We start from the raw sequence: 26,280 nt of genomic DNA, 5'->3' as shown, positions 1-26,280 counted from the left end.
ACTTCTTGGCAAGACAGTCAAGATTGTTTACCTTTATTTCCCATCTTATCTTCTACCATTCTCTCTCCTATATTCCTCTGTTTTCCAGCCACGAAAGTTTCCTCTTTCTAATGCCTCAAGTGGTTAGGGTATAATTATATCTTTATATGGGATTATAGCATACACACTTCACTCCCCACCAGAATTTATTTTAAATTGTGGTTTTATTGCATTACCTCCAATCCTTAATTCAAGAAGTATACCGAAATTCTTAAATTTTCCACTCTTCCTTTCTCTTTCTTATTTTTCTTTACCATAAAACAGACTGAATTGGTTGGAAAACATTCAGTCTTTCATATATACAGATTCTGCAGCCTCAGATTTAACCAAATGAGACTGAAAATATTTGGAGAAATAAAAGATAAAAACATAATGCAAATGATGAATTTTGAAAATGATAGAATCTAAGCTATTTGCATAGCATTGACATTGTATTAGGTATTATAAACAACCTACAGATGATATAAGATATGCAGGAGGATGTGCATAGTTTATATGCACATACAATGCCATTTTATATAAGGGACTTGATCATCCTAGATTTTGGTATCCATAAGCTTCTGGAACCAATCCCCCATGGATCTTGAGGGATTGATTGCATATCATTTAGTTAAGCTGTGCTAAAAATCCCACCCTCAAACCACCATGGATAACAGAGGAAGGGAAGGAAAGTGAAGGGATAGGGAAGGGGATTTCCTTTTTGAGCATTGACAGTTTTCAGCCATCTCATGTATCCTCACAAGTAGTAACATTTCCATTATATAAATGAGCAACAAGCACACAGTGGTTAAATGACTTGCCTCAAATTATCTTTGTTTGGAGAAGTCCACCAAATGCACATTATCTCATTGTTTCATCTCATTATCATTTCGTAAACTCTTCTGTTCCTCCTCTCTTCCTGATTTTTGCTCACAGCCCTCTTACCTATTCCAGGAGCTCAGGAGTCCTCTGCTTTCTCTCTCTCTCTCACCCCCATGCTAATGAGGTCTCTGCTTCCAGCTCATTCTGCCTCTTTAATAACTTTACCCTCCTCCCCATTTCTATTGCTACTACCAAAGTCTGGGCTCAAATAATGCTGGCTTGGGAATATTTCAAAAATCTCCTTTCTAGTATTTCTCCTTCCAATTTTCTCCCACTTCAAGCTTGCCCCCACATGGCTGTTTTGTATCTGTGATATTTCTGAATGGCAAATCTGACAACCTCACACACTTCATGCACTCTCTTTTGCCCTCAAGTAAGCATCCTTGCCAACTCTGTCAGGATTTTCATTATTTGTGATTTTCTTCCTCTGCTGTGTTATCACCCTTTGCTCTCCCATAAGCAACCTGCACAGCAGCCACACGGAATGACCTACAGATACTTGAGCTGTCCCAGATCAGCCTGCCTCCATGCTTTGTTCACACTCACTGCTCTACTTAGAAGGTTTCTCTCTTACATGGTGAGCATCCCTCTTTCAAGATCTTACTGAAATTTCTACTCCTCTCTTCTTTTCCTTACACGATTTTTGAAAGTGTGGTCACAGCCTCCTTTCTACTATTCTACCTTGTACATATTTATATAATGCTACTCACCACACTGTGCTGCAACTTTTCAGTTTTTTATTTGACTAAGTTTGCTTGTCATTCCCCTGATTTGATGAATTTTGTTCTCATTTTTACAAATGTTAACTTTACATATTTTGTTCTTGTTGGGTTCCTAGGGTTTATCTCTAAGCACACTTTTGATTATTAAATGAATATTTCATTTATCCTTAAAATGAAAGGTTAGTGTTAACTGTATTTTCATAACTAAAACAAAATGGATGAAAGGTATACATGTCACTGGGGACACCCATTGCTTTGCTCATTGTAAAAGTAGGTGGACAGGACATGCTGTAGTTGATAACTGAAGGATGGCTTAAATAGACTTGCAAATATACTCAAGAAACATTCAGCCTTGCACTTTTTCTTTTGCAATTACTATTAGCTTTCCCTGCCCTTAAATGTTGTCACAGAGGTTTGAGAGACCAATTAATTCTCCTTCCTCCTATGTGTTCTGAACAAGATAGAAATTTAAATATCAGCAGATTCAAATAAAGTAATCCGTTTTATTTTGAGTAAGGTGAATGGGAGAATGCAACTTGGACTTCATGACAACATCAGAGTCTTCCTACTTTACTTCTGCCTTGCATTTGGCTGAGTTGCCCAGGCTTAGGAAACTGCAGGCAACAGGAGATGAGTTGGAGGCGGTAGGCTCGGTGCATGGGAACAAAGCCTTGGGAAGCCTAGAGAGAACGTGAGGTGGCCAAATATGGGCAACAATCCTTCCCCACATGGTCACAAATGAAGGGAAACAGATGGTATGCTCTACAGATCTCACAGGTTCAAGGAAGGAGGATCTAGGGAGGAGCAGAAGAATGCTCTCTTTCATAGTACTGAAACGGTTTTTTGTTTTTTTTCTATTAAATGCACTAGAGCAGGAGTGCCAGAAGAGGAGAGTTGCTGATCTTCCCAGCCAAGGTCACAGGACAGATACATTTCTTAAACCCAGAGACTCAGGACCTCAGAGATCCTGGTCCAGAAAGTTCTCTTTTTCATGGATTGGATCTTGCAACCCATAAGTAAAATATAATATGACTTTGTTTGCTTTCTTTGACCTAACTCTTACGGTTTTATGATGATGATGGGTAGATTAATAACTGCTCCTGACAGCAAGTACATGTTAATAACATCAAAGCTTAATGATAAAGGAATTGACAGCCTGACATGCATGTGTGAGCACTGTGATGGGAAGCAGGAGCCCCTGTGAATGGCTTTGGATTGCAAAGGACTTTTTTCCTGAAATGCATGCAGTGCTCTGGACCATGCCATCTCAACCCAGGTCAATCTGTAATTGCGTATCCTGATGACAGTAAAGAGCAATGACCTGGATGCTTCCACAGCTTATGCTGTGAGACCAGAGTGACTTGTGCTGCACCACGCTTAATACTGCATGCTTGGACTCTTCTGATATCACTCCCAGTGCTGGGAGTTCACAATCCTGATAATGCCTCCAGTGGAAATGACCTAAGAAACGTCCTTTGCTGGGCTCTGACCCATAATTTATTAATTCAAAGTTGGATTTATTTAGTTCTGGCTTAATTTATTTCAGATCTGTGAGTCTGCATTCTTTTCATTGCTAAATGTGCTCCCTCAAAGTTGTGATGTGTTTACTTTGACTCGTTCTATAAAGTATATTATGGTAAGAAAGAAAAAAGAAAAGAGAAAGTCACGGTCAAGAGGCAACAATGTAAAAGGAATAGCTATTTTCATATAGTGGATCTGATTTTCTCAGTGAGTCAAGATGGTCTTCTTAGAAGTAACATTCTCCACTGATGTTCAGAGCCTATGGTGACCTAGCAATGGTGGAGGGTTTCCAAAAGCAGTGTTTTTCAAACCAATGTATACATACATCACCCAATTTAGCAGATCTGGGGTGGAGCTGAAGAGCTGGCAGCTCCAACAAGCTCCCAGGTGACGCTGATGACTGATTACCAATAACCTAAGTTACTAAATCAAAACACCAGCTCCCCAAATCATCACAATCCATTTTATTCCACAGCATGTTTAAGGGAATGTTATTTTCAGGAAGATGTTTGGGATTAAAATAATTAAAAAAAACTGGAAATACACACATTTATGTATCTCTTCTTTTCATTAAATATATATCTGCTTGGCAAAAAATGTTAGACTCTTTTGTACAAAAACAAAGCAAAAAAAAAAAAAAAAAGAACCCAAAATTCTTGCAAATTGTAAATACTGATAATAATTACAATGATGTAAACTTGGATGTCTGATAGCTTGACCATCCTGTGGAACTCATTTTGCAGCAGGACCTCCCAGGAGAAGGTAACACCAAAATCCTTGGATAGCAACAGCCCGTCCTAGAGGCATTTAGGTTTAGTCTATTAGAGATGGAGCGAGACTACTGATTTCACCATTTGTGCTTTCAGCTAAGAGGCTGGGAGCATGAGTGGAAATGAAGAAGGCAGTTCTGGCCTGGGGTAGGGAGAGGAAACCCCAGACTAGCTGGTGAGGAGGGAAGATCTGTTACGGTCACAGTGCAGACGCAAAGTGGGCATGGGACCTGTGAACTGTTTGGGAAACTGATGCTAGGGAGGATCACGAGGAGGCTGCAGCTGAGGCTCTTCAGACCAAAGAGGAACAGAGCAAGGCAAAAGCAGGGAGGGAGGTGGGAGGAGATTTGAGTGCAGATCTCCATTCAAGTGGAACTGGTGGTGTGAGATGATTCTAGAGAAGGGAAAGGAGGATGTGGGGTTTGGTCTTCTCATCAAGTAGCTAGGCCATTGGGGCACTCCCCTTGATCTGGTGGGCAAGTTTTGGGGCAGTCTGGGGCTGCTAGCTTTACTGTCCCGAGGAAGGAAGGGCATGCCTGCGGGGGGCTAGGATGGAAGGGCCCTTTGGCCTTCTTACTAGCAGTGGGCTTTGCTCTTGTCCCACCAGTGGACTGCAGCCATAGGAAGTGACCTGAAGCAGTGGAGCCGAGGAACAGAATCAGGGCGGTGAGCAGGATGCCAGCTAGGGGCTGAAAGTTGCTGGGGCTAGAGGTGAGGCTCAAGGGAGTGTGGACCCACAGCTTCCCTTTACCAATGGAGGGTTCCAAGGCGTGGGCGTGTTTTCATTCCTCTCTCCTGTTAGCTAGGTGTTCCAGTTTTGGAAGGGGCACGTCTGGGCCCAGCCACTTCAGTTACAGTCATAGACGAAGTCATAGTTGCTGGGCTCCTTGGGAATCGGTGGAGGCGCGTCAGGGATCTGGATGTTTTCCAGGTCCAGGAGGCGGAGCTTGATTTCCATGCTGAGCAGGGTGTCCAGGTCATTCCGTGTCAGGTCGCTCATCATGTCCTTCCCGAGTAGCGCGTTCAGTCCATCTGTCCAGATACAGTACTGGCAGGAAGGGAGGCAACAGCCATCATTACTGGTGACAATTACAGAAGTACTAATAGTAAAAACAGCTAACAGTGAATACTCATCACACAGTAGGCTCTGTGCTAAGTGCTTTGCCTACTTCGTCATTTCATATTCACAACATCACAATGTAAAGTCGATATGTCTGTTATCATCTCTGTTTTACAGGTGAAGGAATTGAAGTACAGAGAAGTTAAGTGACTTGGTCTTATGGAGACTGGGTGGGATGTGAATCCAAGCAATCTGACTCCAGTGCCTGTGCTCTTCTCTGTGAAGAATGCCTCTCTGTAATGGCTGAGGATTGGAGTTCTCCATGACTTGCAATGTAACGTCTCTAACATCCCACCTATGTGGGAGTCTATGACTTTGAGTTATTGGTGGAATCTACCCAACAGCCCTGGACTCAACATCAGGTGAAGCTTCCTTGCTGAATCCAGTCATAGTTCCGAGTCTAGTAGCTCATCTCTGCCTGTCCTGACTGATTCCTAGCATGCACAATGACAGCCCTGTCCCACCCTGGGGCCAATGGTAGTCCCTCCTTAGTATTTCTCAGCTAAAGAGCTAGGAAATAGCTTTCTGCTGCCTAATGTCAGGCAGCCAAAATGGTTAAAATTATTGGGCAATCTCAATGGAAGGAGGGTTGGCTGCCTGTCTGGGGACCCTTTTAGCCTTATCTCCAGTTCCTAAGGTTTCTTTCCACCAGATCACTGAGGCCTGATCCCTGGGGACATTATCTGTTTTGGAAAGCCCTTCAGAGTACCCCATTGAGTCTGATTCTTCTCCTCTCACAGCCTTTTGTCTCCCCAGGAGACTATGATCTCTATGGGGGAGGGAGGAGAAGGAGGAACTGTGGCTTGTTTGTCTGAGGATCTGCTTTGCTCTTGTTCCCTCCCAGAGGCTGGAGTTCTGTACTGACGTGGAAAGAGAACCGTGACACCTGGTGAAAGAGGCACCCCAGCTGCCAGCATCTCAGAAAACTGCTTATGTTCTGGATGCTGGGCTCCATGCATCCACTGGAGTTAGGTTTCTAATAGTCCTATATGGGATTCTATAACAGCAATTGTCCTCCTTTTGTTGAACCGGTCTTCCTTCTACCATGTACTCTAGATTCCCTCCTCTTTTGTCTCACTAGGTCCAGTGGCAATTCCAGACACTCCTTAACCTACTTTGGCACTGTGGTTTTCTGGGCTGTATTCCATAGTAGCAGATCTCAAGATAAAAGTACCCAAAGTATACTGCAAGCACTACATAAATGTGATGAAAATCTTCCATGATACACATCAGTGGTACCACTTTTTGAAGAGGTGAATGATGGGTTCATGTGAGATCTGTGTTTGAGGAGGGCAGCACTGAATTGGAGGACTTTGGTCTTACCTTGGCTATGTGATCTCAGCCAAAGCATTTAACTCATCGAAATATCAATTTAGCGCTAAAGGATTTCTGGAAGAATTAGTGTCCTCATGATCTGATTCAGAACATGTCTAACCATCCATTTCCTCATAAATAACATTGACAGAAGTGGACACCTAGCTCCGGCCTTGGAGATCCTGATCATGTAGATCTGGGGTGAGAAGACTTTGCTTCCTAGAAAACTGATGAGCATGCAGGTATGCGTGCCACTGAACTCTCCATTCTCAAGGGCCCCTTCCAGCTTTCATGCTGTTTCATGGTAAATCCAACAGTCCTGGGGATTAGTGCTCTTGTACACAGCCTTCTCAGGCCTGGCTAGCTTCCTAGTACAGATTAAACCTCAGGAACATTTTTGCAGTGCTTTTCTTTTGAGAAACAACAGGCACAGAAAACTTTATTTGAAAGTACATCAACCAATAAATAAAAGTACTGATACTGTAGTACTGATATTGAATTGGAGTTGAAACTATCAGTATCAATTCATTATGTATTATATCTTAAAAAAAAAAAACAAAAACTCCTAGCTGCTCCCCAAAAAGGCCTAAAAAATAATGACCAACCAAGTTCTGTTGCAGCATGGTGTGCAATGACCATCAGCATACCTTATGCTAGATTCTGGTCACTACATATTATTTCCCACTACAAGTAATCAAGGCTCCACAAAGAAAAGGCAGGAAACATAAAGATAAACCTGGAGCACCCCACCATACCAGAATGCCAGAAAGCTGTCGAAGACATAAGGGGTCTTTTCAATAGGACTCAGATGCCAACCCAGTGGTGTTCCCACTTGTTCCAGACAGGATAACCTAGACACTAATAATGACAATAACTGCAACATATTGAGACGCAATTATGTTTAAATGCATGACTTCCTAATGATACTCAACCTCCCAAATACCTCAGTGTTCTTCTTTGAAAGATGCTTACTATTTTGAAAACTGGTAAAGAGAATCTAGTATTTATTCTGCCTACCATATGTACATTGTATAACTTTGGGTAACCAAATAGTTGATGAGACCAGCTTCTTTTTATATATCCCGTTAATAAATAAAGAAGGAATATTAGAATTAAGATACCAACCATTTGTAACCTCGAATGGATCCAAGGATCCAGGCAATGATTATCAGTGGCTGCTAATATCCAAGAAAGAGGAGCAAGAAGTCACTATGAAAGTACAAACACACTGCTGCTGCTTAGAAAGGGAGCCTGAATTTGATTAATCCTTTAACTACAGTTTATAGGACATACAGGGAACAGATGAATATATGAAATTATATTGTAGGTTGTGGTGGGCAAAATAATACCCATCTTCCAAAGATATCCACATCTTACTCTCTGGATCCTGTAAATACATCAGGTTCCATGGAAGAGGGACTTAAGATTGCTATCAGCTGACCTTCAAATAGAGAAGTTATCTTGGATTATCCAGGCAGGCCCAATGTAAAAGTGAGAGAAGGAAGCAGAAGAAGAGTCAGAGTCAGAGAAGTGAGAGATAGAGGGAGATCCGACTACGAAAGAGGAGGCTGGAGTGATGCGATGAAAAGGCTCAACCAGCCATTGCTATGGATGGATGGAGGCCAAGGAGAGCAGGTGGACTCTTGAGTGAAAAAGTCAAGGGAAAATTCTTCCCTAGTGCCTCCAGAAAGGAACACAGACAGCCCTGCTGACACCTTGATTTTAGCCCAGGATATTTGCATTTGACTTTCGAAGTCCAGAATTGGAAGAAAATAAATTTGTGCTATTTAAAACTAAGTTCATGGCAGTTTGTTACAGTAGCAACAGTAAGCTAATACATAGAGTTATAATCAGCACAATCTAGACTATCAACAACACTATAGGTCTAATGGCCTGTTTTTCCCAAAAAATAAACTTCAAGGAAAAAAGTTACACAATTTACAATCACATGCTCATGATTGTGTGAGACAGAGAAAGACAGAAACCTATAGATTCAGAGAAACCTAAGAAGCATGTCAATCAATTGCAATGCATGGATCTTATTTGCATTCTGACTTGAACAAAGTATAAAAGAAAACAACACACAAATGAGACAGAGAAATCTGAAAACTGACTGCACATGGTTTAATAAATAAATACAACATTATTAATTTATTTAAGTGTGATCAGGGTATTGCAGTTATGTTTTTCTAAATTGAGTATTATTGGGAGATGCATACAGGAATATTTATAAATAAAATGATACCCAGATTTGCTTCATAATAATCAAGGGTGGCAGCTGGGTGATTGGTGGAAGAGTGAATGGGAACACAGGTGAACCAGATTGGCCATGAGTTGGTGATTGCAGAAGCTAAGCGATGAGCCTGCCAGGAATGTGTGAGCTCAGTGCCTTCTTGTTCTCCACCTAACTCTACAGTGCAGGGGTTAAGTGAGGGGCTTCTGGAGCAAGAATTCCAGTGTTTAAATCCCAGCTCCGTCTCTTACTACATGTGTGACCTTGGACACGTTTCTCAGCCTCTCCTGCCTCATTTCCCTCTTTTATTAAATAGGGATAATATGAGTTTGTTTTTTTTAGAGTTATATGAGGGTTAACTGGGGTGAAATATACATATAAAGCATTAATGGTGCCTGGCAGAGAGTAAGCCAGGGTCGTTATACTTATAGTTGACCCTTGAACAACATGGGTTTTAACTGTGTGGGTCACTTATACATGGAATTGTTTTCAATAAAACTTATACCAAGTGTGCCTGTCTCTCCTGCTTGCCCTTTCACCTCTTCCACCTCTCTAGCCTCTGCCACGCCTGACACCTCAAGACCAACCCCTCCTCTTCCTTCTCTTCCTCATCCTACTCACTGTGAAGACAATGAGGATGAAGACCTTTATGATGATGCTCCTCCACTTAATGAACAGTAAACATATTTTCTCTTCCTTAGGATTTTCTTAACATCTCTTTTCCCTATCTTACTTTATTGTAAGAATACAGTATATAATACACATAAAAAGCAAAGTGTGTGTGAATCAACTGCTATGCTATTGGTAAGGCTTCTTTCTGGTCAACAGTAGGTTATTGACAGTTAAGTTTTTGGGGAGTCAAAAGTTACAGGCAGATTTTCAACTGTGTGGGGGGTCAGTCCCCATAACCCCCAGGCTGTTTAAGGGCCAACTGTATTAACCTTTTTATTGTTGATGTATTCAGTTTGGAGAGGTCGCTCCCTGCTCATTTGATAAATGACAATGTCTGTAATGGAACTTTTTATTGTATGGAGTAATTATGGAAATAAAATGAGGTAATAGAGAGGAAAATAGTCTGAAGTAATTAAAAGTGTTCACAAGCATATGGCATTTTTCTCTTCATTGTATCTACAAGAAGTGGTAGATATGAATAAAAATCTGGCAGTCCCAGAGCATTTATCCTGATCTGGAATTAATGTACACTGGGGAAAACAGCGTCCCATAGATTTAAATAACATCCAAAGTTCTACTATTTTAAGTAGTTTCCTATACAGCTCTATACATCTTGAATATGGTGGCCTATGTAGAACCACAATTTTATTTAAAAACAGAAACAATAGGACACAGTATCTATTTTCAGAAAGATGAAGACAAAGTCTTACCCTTCAGCAAACTAAATGTCAAGTGACACAGAATTATATTTAAGCACCATTCTAAATGCAGGATTTGTGTCTAATCTTTCCTCTCTCTTTGGGATATACAATTTTATTCAGAAGCTTCAAACCAGTGAAAACCAGATACTGAATAACTTCTAAATGAGCTAAATGTCCTAGGGGAAATGGGGAACAAAAGTCAGATTCTATTAAAATGTTCTCTTCCTTTCTAAAAGCTGTTTATGCAACCACACGCAAAACAAAAATTTGAATGGTATCATCTAAAAATAAAAGTTTCAAGCATGATGTTGGGTTCCAGTTTATAAAAGAAAGTTAAATCAGCCATAACTGCTACTTTATCTTACAAATGCATTTTCCTAGATTTATGCTAAATATTTTAAATATAGCTGACAGCGTGCTGCAAGAAGAGAAACAAATTATACATATAACAAGATGTCAGAAAGGAATAAAAGCATCTTGAAAATAAAATCCCAACAGCAGAGACAGCCCTAAACCTCTTAAAATAGCTTAAAGAAATTTGGTAGAAAACCTACTTCCTCAGATGTTTTAAAGAAGAGAGACCAGTTTATCTTGGGAAAATCCAGACCAAAAATGAAAAATTCAATGAAAACCAAAGCTGTAACCAGGGCGCTTCTTTCTCTGGATTAACAACTGTGCCTTTGCTGCATTTGAGGCCTTTGTACATCCTTTTTCTTTACCATAAACTATCAATCAGGCTACTAAGAAGCTGAATCTGTTGTAACGGGCAGTATTTCAAGAGGTTTCTATTCTACTCCAAGTCAGCAAGATGCCCCTTGGTTCATCATTTTTTCAGGCAGGTCTATTTTTCTTAAGTGAAATTTCTTTCTTTCTAATATTTTTCTTGAGGAAAGGTTACATTCTCTCATAAATTATCCCCCCAGAGATCCTTACCTCATGCTTGTCAGGAGCAATGAAGTTCAGTTGGCAGTTCGAGTCATACAAGATGGAGAAAGCGAGTTCAAGCACCTCCTACAAGAGATGAGAGAAAACAGCACATTAAGGAAAATTGGCACCTTTCATTTTGCAGTTGCAAATGGCTGCACGTGGACCATGCGATAGGGCCAGCTTGTCTGGGCAAGTGTAGCTGTAATGAGGCTGATGGAAGGAGGAACCATGCTCTTCAAGGTTCCTTCTCTATTCAGGGTGGTCTGTGAACTATCTCATTTAATTTGCATGTAGCAAATGTTTTCATCCTTTTTATGGGGCAGGGCTTAGAGAGGTTCAGTGAGTGTCCAAGGTGACAGCCCCCTCCAAAACTGTGTTATTCTCCTTCCTTCAGCATTTCCCTTCCAGAGTGGCCACAAAAAACAGTAAACTCCCAATCAACAGCATTAATAGCTGCCCTTCCTTCTATCATCCTAAGATGGACAGAAACCAAAGAGGTACGATCAAAGAAAGGCCACGGAGGTATGATTTCCCTAAAATGTAGACGCTACACCAGCTGTAAGGAGGCTTCTAGGTGAATCCATAATCTTTACATCTGTCCTTTGATCTTTGAGCTACTGTACACCAAAGGCTACAGAAAGCATAGGTTTTATCCAGCAGAGACTGTAAGGTATAAATGAGAAGCATAGGCTCACTCATTGGTGATAACCTGCAGAATGCATGCAACAAGCCAGGCCCTAAGGTCCAGTGACCAAGTGACATTTTTATTTAATTGCAGGTGAATGACCAATGGCCAAGGCACTCAGTGTCATGTCTAATATGCACATTAAACTGCACTTCTCAAACTGTACATGCTGTACCAGTAGTGGGTAGGACAATCATTCTAGTGGTCTGAGCAGTCAGCAGAAGATGAGAGTCATCAGCTCATCTCAGCATCCTGAGGACTCCTAGTCTGGAGGGGAAGGGCCAAGTGTATCCAAACCAATGCTCTGTACTCTTCCAGTACGGAGGTTCTAGTGTGCCTTCCTTCTCTGTGCTTATAGTAGGCACCAGTGATGACCATCTCTCTCCCCTGCTGTGATCTGCAAGCCACACTGCTCAGTAATTGCCCACAAAACATTCTTTCTTAGGGAGCCAGATCTCTTCACATTATTCTCTACCTTAATATCTGTTAGAGGATTTGTCTTTGGCCTGTGACTCACAGCAAAAATGCCCCAGAAAGAAGATAAAAGGCAAAAAGATGAGGTCAATGCCTACAGATTTCAGAATTTCAGACGGATTAAAGAATTATTCCAAAGTGGCTGCATGCCCCTCCCGACATAGTCCATCACCCAGCTATTTCTGACTTTTGTGGAGTTCTCTGTGTCTTATTCACCTCCAGCTGTCCCTCATTGAGAGGGGGCAGGTCTTGTTCTGAGGATAGACCTACCAGCATCTCACATTCAAAAGGTCTCTTCACCTTGACAGAAATAGAAACAAGCAAAGGAAAAAATGCTGAGTCGTGGAATGGGAGCTATTCTGCAAAAATACTCTCCTCATTTTTCTATTCTTCTTCTTCTTTAGGCCCTGACTCAGGCCTACCCAGTAAAGACAATAATGTAAAAAGGAAGTTTGCCAAAACAAGCAAACAAACAAAAACAAATTGTCATGAAGTATAGCACCTGTTTCCATAACCATCTCTCTTGGGTCTTTTAATTTATAATTAAAACAGTCACAGCCTTACTATTAGTACTATAAATTCATATCGTCCTTTTTAAAAAAAAATCAATATGAAAATACATATCAAGAACCAGAGATGCTATGCCTGAAATAATTCCAAAAGAAAAATTAAAAACAAAGCAAAAGCTAAATATTATTATCTGAAAGAATATTACAAGAAACTAACCTCTCCCTCTTTTGGGTAATAAAGAAATCATAAATTAGCCACCAAGAGAAATATATTTGGCCAATCATTCAGTGAGATAATGATGGATATCTGAAATTAAGTGGAGAAAAGCAGGAGACATGAACACCATGTATACACCGATCACAATTAAACAATGCCTACCTGTGGACAGAGACTGGAATGAAGTATGTGAAATGAAAATAATTGTGGTAAAGTGTTAGGTCATAATAGGTCATTATTCCTTCTTAAAACTTTTTTTCAACAAAATGCTATGCTATAATTTCAGAAATTCATAAAAGTTATTCTCAGATTAGGCACATTCATCAAAACGACAATTTCTTCACTAATCTTAGAGTCATTTATTAGGAAAACTCTCTGACTCATACTTGAGCGACTGGTGAGAAAGGAGGGAGTAAGCTTTGCTTTTGAACAACCAGTCAAGATATTACAGTGGCGTGAGGGGCCTCAGAGGTAAACAGGAAAAGGAAAAATTCATCCAGGCCACTTTGGGCTGACTCTGGGTGGCAAGTGCCCGACTGCTCAGGGAAATCACATGGCTGATCACTCCTTGCTGACAAGAGCTGGTGTGAACAGCACTGCAGCCCAGATGTGCTCCCGACAGGGTGCTGAAGTGACTTGAGACCAGAGTGTCAACATGGTTATTGCTGTGATACTTTCTCCTCTGCAGGGGGATGGAGAAGAAGGAAAAGGAGAGAGCATGCAAACTTTGGGCTTTGCCCTTCTATGGCATATACTGCTCACGACGTGAATGATCGGAACTGTCATGACCTAGATTCCTGATGAACACAGGCAGGAAATGGGAAATTCGTGAGAATGTCAATTCCCACTTTAATTTCACCAAAGCTGCCTGGGAGGGGGTGGGAGGAATTAATTCTCTAAGCTGCATGTCTGTGTTAAAGGGTGCTATCGCTTATAATGGGTTTTATTGATGTCTCTGGCTTGCTATTGTTGAGTCATTGGTGAAGGTCAGCTCTTCAGCACTTGAAGTAGGAGACTGCAGAGCCAGGAGCGATGGCACCTCTCGGGCTAACACTCCAGAAGCTGCCACCTGTCCACACTGTCCATGAGGGATAAGGCGCCAGGTGGTGGTAGAGTAGACTGTCACTGATCTGTGTCCCCCTCGGGGCCTTCTTGCCTCCACACACCACAACACTCACTTAGACATTGGAAGCTCCAGGGCTTTCTTGCTCATGACTGAAGCTCTTTTATTCCTCTGGATTTAATGCAGTGAAAAATGACATCCAGAAGCAGCTTCTCTCTGTTCTCTGCTGCGCTGATGCCTCCTTATCCCCTTGTCATGTGGAGGAAGCCTGATTTCTAGGGAGAGTGGAGGCAGAGGACACTGAGCATCCTTCCATGCCCTGAGGCTCCTGACCCTGTACTCAACACTCTGGCCCTGGGATAGAAGACAAGGCATGCTGAATCAGTGGATGCCCAGAAAAATGGTTTCTGGGTTTGGGGACTGCCATCTTCCATGGGTCAAATGAGGAACTGACTGATCACAAGAATCGAGTTTTATGCAACATGATTTCAGCGTACAGTGTTGGCTGCCAATCCTTACGTTGTTTGAGGGTAACTCACCACATTTGGCCATTTTGCTAGCATTCACTTAACTATATTGGTTCTCTATCTATCCAGGTCATCACAAGAGCTAAGCATTTTGATAAAAGACACAGGATATAGCTTGGCATGTGTGTGGGTGTTAAATATGGTCATAGACATAGCAGTAGATTTGAGAACTATAGCGCATTGCTGCTCAGATATCTACGAATTTGGGTTTCCATTTTAGAAGGCAAAAACCACTCATTCATGTAGTACATAACAGAGGAGATTACATCTTTAGGCAGCTATAACTCTCTGGCCCCAATCTATCTTAGCAGCAAAATTGGCCAATAGTTCTCCAATCCATACTCTTCTCCCCATTCCCATCCATCCTATAGTCTAAATTCAATGTTTCCCAATCAAAGGATGCTTTTCACATGAGCAAAGGCCCCTGTCCCTTTTCAGATCATTTCCTCCTCTTGGAAAGTCTTCTCCTCACTTCTCTGCCAGGCCAATTCCTTTTCAAAAGCTAGATCAGATGCCATTTCCTGCATCGGCCTTTCTCAGCTCTCTCAGGCTCCCTCTGTGTTTAATTTTTTTGAGCAGAGACATATATAAATCTTATCTATTGGATACCTAGGGCCAGGGGCCAGGTCGTATTTATCTTTGGATTCCTGGCACCTAGCATAAAGGAGATGTGCAATACATTGCCGAATGAATGAATGAATGAATGAATGATGAATAAAGTAAATGTGAATAAAGGGCTTTTTGGCTAAGACCAGCATTTTCAAACTGATGCTAGGACATCAGCTTCAGTAGAATATGCTTCTTATTTCAGGTTTAAGCATCACAATGGAAAAACAAATGCTTAATTCTGGCAAACAGGAAGATAGAAACTTCTTTTAAACCAAATATACACTTATCTGAATCAATGGATCTGGTGAGACCTTCACTCTGGTGATTTCATGTTGACTATTGAACTAAAAGCCCGAAATCCAGTGGGACAAGTACCGAGAATGCCCACCTTAAAGCACACAGCCATAACCAGCTTATTTTTATACATTATAGAGTTTGAATTTAGAATCCTTAATCCTTGTAAATCAAAACCTTCCAACTGAATTTCCATCTACTCATGACAATTCTTTTCAAGTCTCAATCAGACATTTTCTGGTACCTCTGTGAAGAACCCAGCATTTCTTGTCTCCATAAAAATGTGCCTGCTGCACTGACCTCTGTTAAACATAGTAGACTCTAAGCTCCAGAAAGGCCCCCCACTACCCCATTTACATCCTATGCTCAGAGCTCATCCTATTTTAGGCACTCCCATGCTGACTGAGTAGATGACTGACTATGTGAACAAATGCCTCTGCAGTAGACACTTCAAGGGAAAAGACCAATTTTCTTCTTTAGGTTCCCAGGGCCCTGCTGGGAACATCAGCAGAGATTGAGTGGGTGAGAGAATGATCAGTTACTAACACTCTACCATTAACAAAGTATCTCCTTTATGGATGCCAATGGCTCAGTTTGCCTTTCTCAATGATTAAGTTAACCATGGGTCTCCTGGCACAAAATGTCAAAACTGCTCCACAGCTGGAAAAACTGTCCAAAGAGCCAGTAATTTGCCTTGGTTGTTGCCCACCCACTGTGCACTGACAGACCTCTAATGAACACATTTTGATCGATTCTCCTTTTAGGCAGTAGGTCCCCCCTTTCCTAACCAGAAGTCCCAGAGGTAGAGAGGAGGGCACCTCTGGAGTACTGGGAAAAGGGGTGTGTTTTGGGGGGTTGAGCAGGTGAAACTGTGGCTTTCCTTCTCCCTTTTGATGCTTTGCTTGATAACATGGTATATATGAACACTATTAACATTGCAAGACAAGTAAATTCCATGTATATGCTAATTAAAGGGCCAGGCTGCTTGAATTCTGCTACTCTCATCCCTCATGGCAGACTGGAAGAGCCCAGAGTAGCTAGAACATATGGGCCAGAGAGTCTCAGGAAGCAGCCTCTATTTGCAGTCTTATTTATATCTGTTTACAGCAATGTACCCTATCCATCCATCATCCTTCAGCTGTCCATCCATCATCCATCTATCCATCATCATCCATCCTATATTTATGAGTGTTATGACAATATGTGAAAAATAAAGGAAGGCCAAATATACTACCTTATACGTTCAAATGAAATCAACTCCACACCTGATACACTGGTGACTCTCATTTTTTTCTTGGTTAGCCAGGCTAGAAGTTTATCAATTTTATTCATCTTTTCAAAGTACCAGCTTTTGGTTCTGTTGATTTTCTAATGTTTTCAGTATTATTGTTTTCTACTCTAAATTTTGTTATTTCTTTTCTTCTGCTTGCTTTAAGCTTACATTGCTCTCCTTTCTTAGTGTCCTAAGGTGGAAACTTCATTGATTTTAGTTCTTTCTTCTTTTCTAATGTAGTCATTCAAAGCTATAAATTTCCCTCTAAGCACTGCCTTCACTGCATCCCACACATTTTGGTAAGCTGGATTTTCATTTTATTTAGTTTGAAACATTTTGTAATTTCTCTTGAGAATTCTTCCTGGAACTGTGAGTTATTTAGAAGTGTATTGTTAAACTTCCAAATACTTGGGGAATTTTCCAGCTATCTTTCTGCTATTGATTTCTAGTTTAATTCCACTGTGATCTGAGAATATACTTTGTATAACTGCTATTCTTTAAATTTTTTAAGACATGTTTTATGGTCCAAAATGTGGTCTCCTTTGAACTTACGAAGGATGTGTATCCTGCTGCTGCTGAGTGGATTATTCTATTAATGTTAATGAGATCAAGGTGATTTATGGTGCTGTTCAGGTCATCAATATTCTTCTTGATTTTCTGCCTGCTTGATCTATGGATTACTGACCAAGGGATGTTGAAGTCTCCAATATATGAATAATAATGAACTTGTCTATTTCTCCTTTCTGTTCTATCAGTTTCATAACTCATGTATTTTGATATCTTCATGTTAAGTTTAGACATGTTAAGATGATTATTTACGTATTTTGATATCTGTATGTAAAGTTTATACATGTTAAGGATTATTATGTCTTCTTGGATATCTGACTTTCCACATTCCATGGTGATGGTTTGCTTGCAACCTCAGTTCTAGGATAGGTCCAAGAAAAGTTGTTGATATCCACTTTGCTCCCCTTCTTCTTATTCTAAAGATGGGAGCACAACTCTCAAGCTCTTTACATATGGGGGCTGAAACAGGAAGTCTCTCCATACCTATTTTACATAATTCCCCTTGTCTTTATTCAGCACACTTGAATTCTGGCAGTTGCTATTTTTCCAGGTGCACCCTTTCTGGTCTTCTCTGGGTTGCAGACCCCTGTTACTGCCAATTTCTCCACACTGTTTCCAGCTCAGCCCCAAGTGTTATGTAACTGTGGGGATCTCTTTAGCTGAAGCTGAGCAGAACCAGTGCTCTCCGAGATTGTGGAGAGAATACCTGACATGTGAAGCATATGGTAATCCCGGCTGGTGTTGAAGAAAGTCTGCCCCACAAGAGGCAAACCATGAAAACTGGAGATTCGCTGCTATAGCTAAGAATGCTTCTCTGATGTGCTGAGCTGTAGAATCTCTGTCTCCCCACAGCATGGAGAAGCGATAAATGGGAACCCCCGTTGGTGCTGTGTAACAGATAGCCCACAGACCCTGGCCTCTTGGCCATGCCCTGCCATCAGTATTCTTGCCAATCAAATGCATCACATGACAGTGCTGTGATGGGCTTAACAAAGTGGGCATTACCATGGACTTGAGGTGAGTTATACTTATAGAACTTAAGAAGGAAAGGTCTTGCAATCAGCCTCTTCAGCTGCATCCCCTGCCCTCTGCCTTTCTGAACAGGATTTTCATAGTACTTTTATTTTTCTTAACCATAGATAGAACCATCCTCCAAAGAACTGGATTCCCTTTTGTCTTATAAGATTAGAAATTACAGAGTGGAAACTATTGATTTTAACCCTGATTGGTAATTAGGTTGTGTATCATTTTGGTGTCCCTCTTAGATACTAACACTGGAAATAAAGATGCAACCTATTGATCTATGTGACATTTCTTGGTACCAGATTATCTGTGTGCCCCAGATAATCTGGATACTTTTGTTCAGGAATGGTATAAATCACAAGATTCCAAGAGGCATGAACAAAGAACTGGCTTCCTGATGGCCTCTCCAAGGACAAATACTTCCAGCGGGCAAAAGAAACTCATTTATCTTTTCAAATAATGCCCCCTCGGGTGCCCTCTGTAATGAAATGATAATGGAATGGTTGGTAAACCAGGAGGAGTTGGTGAAAGGAGTATTGCAGTGTGAAGTGGGCTTAAGTAATATACACCTCTGGGGAAATTTTGTCCTTTAATCTGAGTTGGAGATATTTCACAGCCTACTCTCCACGATGCTGAAGGGCATCATGGCTTTAAAGCTTTCTAAGATTCTTTGTCAGCTGCTCTCTGCCTGTCCCAGGCTTCACTGAGATCCCAGAGAGGATATTAAGGGCATGATTACAGCAGGAGAAAATGAAAGATATTGGGGTGGAAATTGGAGAAGAGAGAAATAAACATAAATGGTGGAGGTTAGGAGAGGCCCAGGGAATGGATGGATGAACAAAGGAGGCTTAAGAGAGGACAAGGTGGCAATAGTGAGGGCAATTCTTAGGGCTGGAAGTAGACAGGAAGTGAGAGACTGGAAGAGATGGTAGGCATCAGAAAAGGGGTCAGAAAGAGAAAGAATAAGCGTAAGAGATGTAAAAGTAATCAGGACAGGAAACAGGAGAGCTGAATAAGAGATGTGTGACTGAACACACACACACACACACACACACACACACACACACACACACACCCCACTGCTATAAAGGAGGGCTGGGCTGGCTGCAGTTGCTGACTGCATCAGGCAAATAGAGCTATTTGCAATAATTTGGAAATCATACCTTGTTTTGTTTAAGGGCACCTTTCTCTTTCATATGAGGGCAGTCCTTTCCCGTCACCACGGCTTTGATATCTGCCACCGGCACTGCAATTCATAAAAGAAAATGCAAGTAACTACACCATGTGAAAGCTTCAATGTCAATAAAGAAGCAAGGTTAAGCCCTGGGTCCGCTACTGTGGTTGCCATTCCCAGGAAAAGAGAAAAGAAGAGTGTTGAAAAGAGGAAGAGAAGCCAGGTAGTGTCCCAGGACTAGAAACTAAAATATATCTTATATTTGGGTAAAAAGCATCCCTGGGGAGAAAGAGCGTGCTTGTAAGCAGAATTTGGTTCATTGAAACAAAAACCTAAAAAAAGCACGCATCACAGTACCATTTGAAGTGATGGCATTAGAAACAGCAGTAGAAATAACAGTGGCTGTAGTAACAACAGTGATACTAACACTGATATTAACGAGGGCTTCTGCGTGACAAGAGCAATGCCAAGTGCTTTACATACATCAGTGTCTCTTGCTACAACATTGCATCTATTTAGTTTCTGAGTTTTTGGATAATGAGAGAAAGCAGCCTTATCTCAAAAAGTTTACCCAATATAAACAGTACTGAACTTTCCCTCTCCAAAATCTCTTTCTCTGCCATCTCATTAATTCAGTAAAACAGGTTTATTATCCTTATCCTTGTTATTATCCTTTTGTTGTCTGTTTTACAGACAACAAAACTAAACTCAATTAAATAAAGGGAGAATTCCTTTCTGATACAGGATTCTGGAAATAATGCAGATAGACAAAATGATGTTATTTCATGTCTTACTCTGGAGTTAGAGGAAGGTAAGAAAAGATATGGAAGGGTTTGTACACTTAAAACTTTTGTTAAGATCAGCTGAAACAGGCTGGGAACAGCGAGTGGCTCGTTCCTGTAATCCTAGCATTTCGAGAGGCTGAGGCAGGAGGGCTGCTTCAGCCAGAACTTTCGGAAGAGCCTGGGCAACATAGGGAGACCCTGTCTCTATAAAAAATAACATGAAAATAAAAAAAAAATAGATCAACTGAAAGAAAGAAGGTAGCAGGATGGTTTGGAACCTCAATTTAAAATAATGCAAAGTCACCTGTCCCTCTTCAATCCCTAATTCTCCAGCCCCATATGGGTTTATGAATCAGGGTATGCATACTGACTAGTGTGGCTTTACCAAGAATTTGGGATGTGCAGGAATGCCAAGTAATCAATTCCTTAGACTATCTTAATGATGAAGATGATGAGAGATTTCAGAGTAAAAGCTCACATCCTTTTATTGGGAAACTGGGTTTTGAAAGTGAGAGAAAAGGATAAAATTACAGAATACCTAGAATATTAAAACAATAACAAGAAGAACTCAAATGCTAACATTTTCCAGGTACCCTCAAATTACTAAGAACTTGGTCCATATCTGTTGACACTCCTAGTCCTCTCTGTAACCCTAAGAAGAGTGGGGTTGGGATGAGTCCTCCAGGAATCTCTGTAGGTTCCCCTGCCATATCTCACCACATCTTGCAACCTGATTCTGGACCCTTTTGGTTGACATACTCATGTTTATGAATAGCTGTCTCTCCTTTCCTTCTGGCCACATAAAAAACTACATTTCCCAGCAACCTTTGCAGTTGGGTTATGTGACTAATTTCAGCCAATGAAATGTGAAAGGAAATCCTTCTTTTCTAGGTTGAGGCCCTCCATTCTGCCTTCCCCAGCTGCAGAAACTGAAGGAGCAACCTGTTCCATCCAGATGGCACAGAAGAGGCCCAGGGAATGGATGGATGAGCAGAGGAGTCTCAAGGGAGGACAAGGTGACGATAGTCACAGGGTAATTCCTAGGGTTGGAAATAGGAAGTGAGAGAATGGAAGACATGGTGGGCACCGATCTGTGTTCCTGAGTGACTGTATGGAGCAGTCCTTTGCCAACCTGTGTATGTTGTGTAATGTGAGTGAGAAATAAGCTTTTGTTGTGCAAGCCATGGAGATTTTGGGGTTGTTCTTGCAGCATAAGGTAGCAATACAGCCCCTTCTGACTGACCTCAGACCTCTTTTCTGCCTCTTTGCCTGACCCCGTTAGGACTGGCATCTTCCTGTGGGTGGTCCCTATGATTCCTGAACTTACCTTTGATCATGAACACTGACTTCAATTCTTTTCAAATCCATTTTTATAACCAAGAACTGGCCTTGTTTCCCTCAGTAGCTGATCTGACTGCCTAATCCCTACCCTAGGAAGGGACATTTGGATACTCTGGGAAGTTGGTTAACTTTTCAATGGAAAACCCACCATTGAAGTGAATGTGATATAGTCAGCAAACTCATTCTAAAACACATTCTCAAGATTCAAATAGAGTTTGAGTCACAAGTGCCTTGTAGAAAGGTTTTTTTGTTACAATAAACAACATGGTCTGTGAACTAGAGAGAATGTCTACAATCTACAATTGGTAAATTACCCTTAGCTTTGAAAACCCATTGTATGGAATGGGACAAGAGTAATACCATCGCCTGTCCTGGGGCCGGTCTTCAGAATCTCTAACAGAAATGTTTCCAAGGAGAAGAGGCACTTTTTCACTAGGTTTTGTGGAAGCACATTTTTAAAAATATATATGCGTTGTCCCTTGTCCTAGAGACCAGCTGCTGTATCATTCATAGGATTATGACTAAAAAGAAAACACAGAGTTCTAAAAATACAGTGTAGCTTTTAAAGGTTGCTTTTTGCATAGTTTGTCTCTAGATGTACCAGAAGATTAGGCATTGGAAAGTCTCAAATACTGACCTCTCTATTCTCATGAACAGAAAAAGAGGGATTAGACTCCTATCTCCTGAATCTATACTCTAAGGAGGCCACAGGGGACTCCTGATGACTTCAAAGCCAGGCTAGCATTTTGATGAGGCCTTTTGTGTGGAAGCAAGATAAAGAAGTGGGGCCCAGATATACGAGAATTAGGAGGGTCACCAGTAAAGAATGCACCCTCCTGCCACACTTACCCCCTGGGCATGGCCTATTTCTTTCAATGCTTTTTAAAGTTTGAGCTAGGTTGAGATCATCTTGATTCAACAGTCCTATTTTACAGCTGGGAAGACTAAGCCTAAAGTGAGGAAATCAACTGTGCAATGACACACAGCTATGCTAGTAGGAAAAAAGAGCTAGGTTTAGTTCTCTTTCTTCCATCCCATGCTCCCTTGTTAGGCCCATGATATCTCCCTATGTTTGTAAGGTGCCAGTCCCCCAAATCATGCTGAGCACAGCCCCAAACATGATTATCACTTCAGACATTTAGGAAGCTCTTTGATTGCTAATACCTGTGGAAGGAAGTTTAATTGTGATTTAAAACAAAAATATGACTGAAAAAGTAAATGTGGCCACCCATGATGAAAATAGTTTCAGCTTTCATCACTGGGATCCAAGTTCAGGCAGAAACCATTCAGAGGAAGTAGCTAGTAAGCCTTGAGCACTTGCTGTGTGGACAGCTCCACAGTAGAAGCTCCTGTGGGTAGAGATATGGAGGAGGTACAGGCTGATCTCAGGATAGTTGCATGAAGAATCTGATCTCTTTGGCCTAGCTGATCAGCCACATGGCATGGAATGGTGAGGAGAGATGTGCCTTTGAAATCAGAGTGCCAGAGTTTGAATTCTACATCCACCAACTGCCTCTACTACTTTGGTCTTAAATTCTCAGAGCCTCAGCTTCCTTGTCTGCAATGTGTAACTCTAACATTATCTATCCCATATGGTTGCTCTGAGAGTTAAATCCTGTTGCTGGAGCTGAGATCATTGTTGGCTTTTAATCTAGGCAGTACACAGTAGTGGGTGAAAATCTGGGCCATGCAGTTAGATGGTTACATTCAGATCTTTGCTCTACTATTTACTAATCTTATGACTTTGGACAAGTTACTTAATCTTTCTGTATCTAAGTTTCCTTTCTGTAAAATAAGGACAATATTATCTACCGCTTTAGGTTGTTGAGAATAATTTATGTAAAGCCCTTAGCACAGGGCCTGTAATATAGTAAGCACTCAATAAATGCCACTTGCCATTATTCCTATTATCAATAATCAGAGTGATTTCTTTCTGTAGATGGAGGGACCTAAATTATTTGCTGTGCTTTGGTGACCCAAATTGCCCGTGATGCCTCCCTGTGTGGCTGCTCTCCTCATGCACTGGATCAGGCTTAATCTCAGCATGGGAAGGGGTGAGCCAGTGCTTTCTTCCCTGCCCCCTCTGATGTGGAAGTGAGGAATGCTGGCCTAGATTCTTTCAAAGGGAAGCAGTGAGGAAACCAGGGCATGGCTGGAAAGCAATGGAGTCCTGTGTTTTTTGGGGGCAATGACAACCTGTAAGTCAGCTTGGGAGGGATATGGGGAGAGAGGGGATGTAGGGAGATAAAGATTTTCAAAGGTCAAATTTCCTGGCAAAGTAAAAGAATACAAGAAGAAAGATTTCCTAAAGCTTTGGAGAAGAAGATAACCAAGAAGAGGCCCTCAATCCTCAAATGCACTATTTGTATTAAGAAAACTCCATTGTACTATTTGATTTATCAAGAGCTCAGTATTCAGCACTGATTAACTCAAGGGGCACAAGACCACTCTGCCTTGGTCTCAAGAGAGGGCAATGGTATGTGGCAAGAGCAATGACACTGAACATTAATTAAAGGCACATCTCATTTTTCCAATGGAATGAGGTTTCTGACTTTTAAGGGTTCCAAAAGGGTGACTATTTTGCTCCAGGCAGAATGCAGAATTGGAATTAAATGCAAACCAACGTGGCAGGCCTGCAGCAGCAAACTTCAGCTTCCTAGGCTGGGCTTTTTTGTCTCAGGCACATTATTGCTTCATTTCAATTCATTAAATTAGTATGAATTGAAATTCATTTCAATTCATTAAATTAGTATTTCTCTAGCATGTATGTGCAGAAGGATACAATCTTACCGATACACACACACACACATTCTCTCTCTCACACACACACACACACACCCCTTCCACAAGGTGTGAATAAATACTTGTACGGATAAATAGATCCGCAAAAGATGCATTCTTAGTTCATCTTGCAATGGATAAACTGTTTTTGGAGCAGCTCTTTGGAACTCCATTTCAGAGGAAAGGGGTTGCTAAGAGTTTTGGAGGCATGGTCAGGAGGGGCTGTCATAACCCCCTCAAGAATCAGCCTCGCTCAGTGGTCACTGCGAAAAGCTGTATGGAGATTTGCAGCTCTGGCCTTGTTCTCCTGCACTCACCCTGGCAAGCCATCTCTCCCTGGCATCAGCACCTCTGGTTCAAAGTTAGTTATTTTCACCCTGGAGTCTTCGGGGTGAGGGTCTTAGCAGAGCTGGGGGGCATCAGCCCAGTAACTGCCCCTATACCAGGCTCTGCTGCTGTGGCTGCCAATTTCCTAGGTAGCTGGCCAGTTAACATGGGGTGCTGTGCTAACAACTGGCAAACCTGTCAGTCAAGTGCTTATCTTTGGATTGAGAAGTGATTATATCCCTATAAACATGGGGCTAAACACTATGTCCAGTTAGTGGGAGAGCAGATTCACTGGACCATATGGGGAATCAAGCTGTGTTTGCTCTGTCCTGACCACTTTTCCCCTTGTGACATGTTAAGAATGGGGCTGTGGGGAACCTCCTAGGGAGCTGCTGTTTACTTCAACTAATAATAATCTCTAACTTTCTGTTTAACCACTGCAGAGCAGTGATGTGGACATTGCTGACCTCTGATCAGTTCCTAGCTCTCAAGGGAGTTTATACCAGTGAGCTAATAGCAAATGCAGAAAAATGAGGACACTGGTGTGAGTTTTTCAGAGAGCTAATCAGTTTAGCAGAAGGGACTGTCTTTTTTCCAAGATTAGGTCCTTCTTACTTTTTTTTTTTTATAATCAAGGGTCCTTTCTTTTATGAAAGGGTTGTGACATTAAACTTTAGTTAGATTTTATTTTTTAATATTCTTTTTTTTTGGCCCAAGTTAAAAGTTAGCAACACACTATTAATTTACTTAAACTTTTTTTTTTTTTAATTATTAGTGAAAGGCACGTTTGGGGAATCACAGTTCTCAAACTTGTGCATGTCAGAACTGCCTGGAACATCTGTTAAAAGAGGGATGGCCAGTCCCCACCCCCTGAGTTTCTGATTCAGCAGGACTGGGAGTGGGGTCAGAATGTGCATTGTTAAGAAGTTCCTAGGTGATACTGCTGCTGATGTTCTGGGGACCACGTTTAGAGAATCACTGGTCTAGCTTGCCCAAGGTGGGGTGGGGAAGGCTTGAACTGTGAAGGGAGGGTCCACATTTACAAGTGGAAGCCCAGGACATCCCTAACTCCTGCCCCAGGGTAAGGAGGCACAGACAGTGTCCCAGACTCTCTGAAGCAGTGGATTTCAGATTTCTTTCTCTAACTCCTGACTAAGGGAGCCAATAATGTAGGCTGGGAAGAAAGTTCTCCTATGAAAGAAAACAAGATTGCTTTCTGAACTAAATGACACTACAAAGACCACACTCTCCCATTTTTAAGCTGGAGAAAGAGAATGTTCCAGGCTGTCTGCCTGAGATGTCAGCACAGAGTCTGAATGTGTCAGGAAATTTCCCACTCATGGGTTATTTTCGCCTTCAATGGCCATGAGCTGTAAGGAAGGCAATCCAGATTTGACTTTCATGGGCCCGAGGGTGACAGGACAGAAGGTGTGAGACTCTGGGTAAGGAGTCTGTCAGGGACACGCTTATCTGCAAGGTCAGGGTGACTTTTAAAGGTCATTTAAAAGTGCTCTGAATGTTTTCTCCCTCTTGGATTTTTCTACATGGGATATCCTCTGAGGCTACATTCATTTTATCTCATTTCTCCTCTAAATTAATTTATTACCTTTGTGTATTTCAATGTTTCTATAATACTTGTTTAATTTGTATGGTGAACACTGTTAAAATAACCAGCACCTGGTTCCGTGTGGGGCTAAAAGAATCCTGCACATTACTGTCTCTTCAAAAGCAGACATGTTAAAACAGACAAC

General features: G+C 41.4%; 1 protein-coding gene across 6 annotated transcripts in view; it reads right to left on the bottom strand.

Annotated features, from left to right (window-relative positions):
* Positions 1-3,592: 3,592 nt before the first annotated feature.
* The window catches only part of ELMO1 (engulfment and cell motility 1), a 571,068-nt gene continuing 548,380 nt past the window's right edge, over positions 3,593-26,280 (bottom strand). For all 6 annotated transcript variants that reach the window (XM_021669358.2, XM_021669357.2, XM_064380449.1 and 3 more), the window contains 3 exons: positions 19,285-19,367; positions 10,887-10,964; positions 3,593-4,961 (listed from right to left, as the gene is read on the bottom strand). In XM_021669358.2, the coding sequence (XP_021525033.1) occupies positions 4,761-4,961; positions 10,887-10,964; positions 19,285-19,367 (362 nt within the window). In that variant the 3' untranslated portion in view covers positions 3,593-4,760. The remainder of the gene's footprint in view (positions 4,962-10,886; positions 10,965-19,284; positions 19,368-26,280) is intronic.

This window comes from Aotus nancymaae, unplaced genomic scaffold (genome assembly GCF_030222135.1).
Source record: "Aotus nancymaae isolate 86718 unplaced genomic scaffold, 86718_ANA_hifiasm-v0.15.2.pri h1tg000025l, whole genome shotgun sequence".
NCBI lineage: Eukaryota > Metazoa > Chordata > Mammalia > Primates > Aotidae > Aotus > Aotus nancymaae.
Note: the sequence above shows the minus strand (reverse complement) of the source record. Positions and strands in the feature narration are given on the sequence as shown.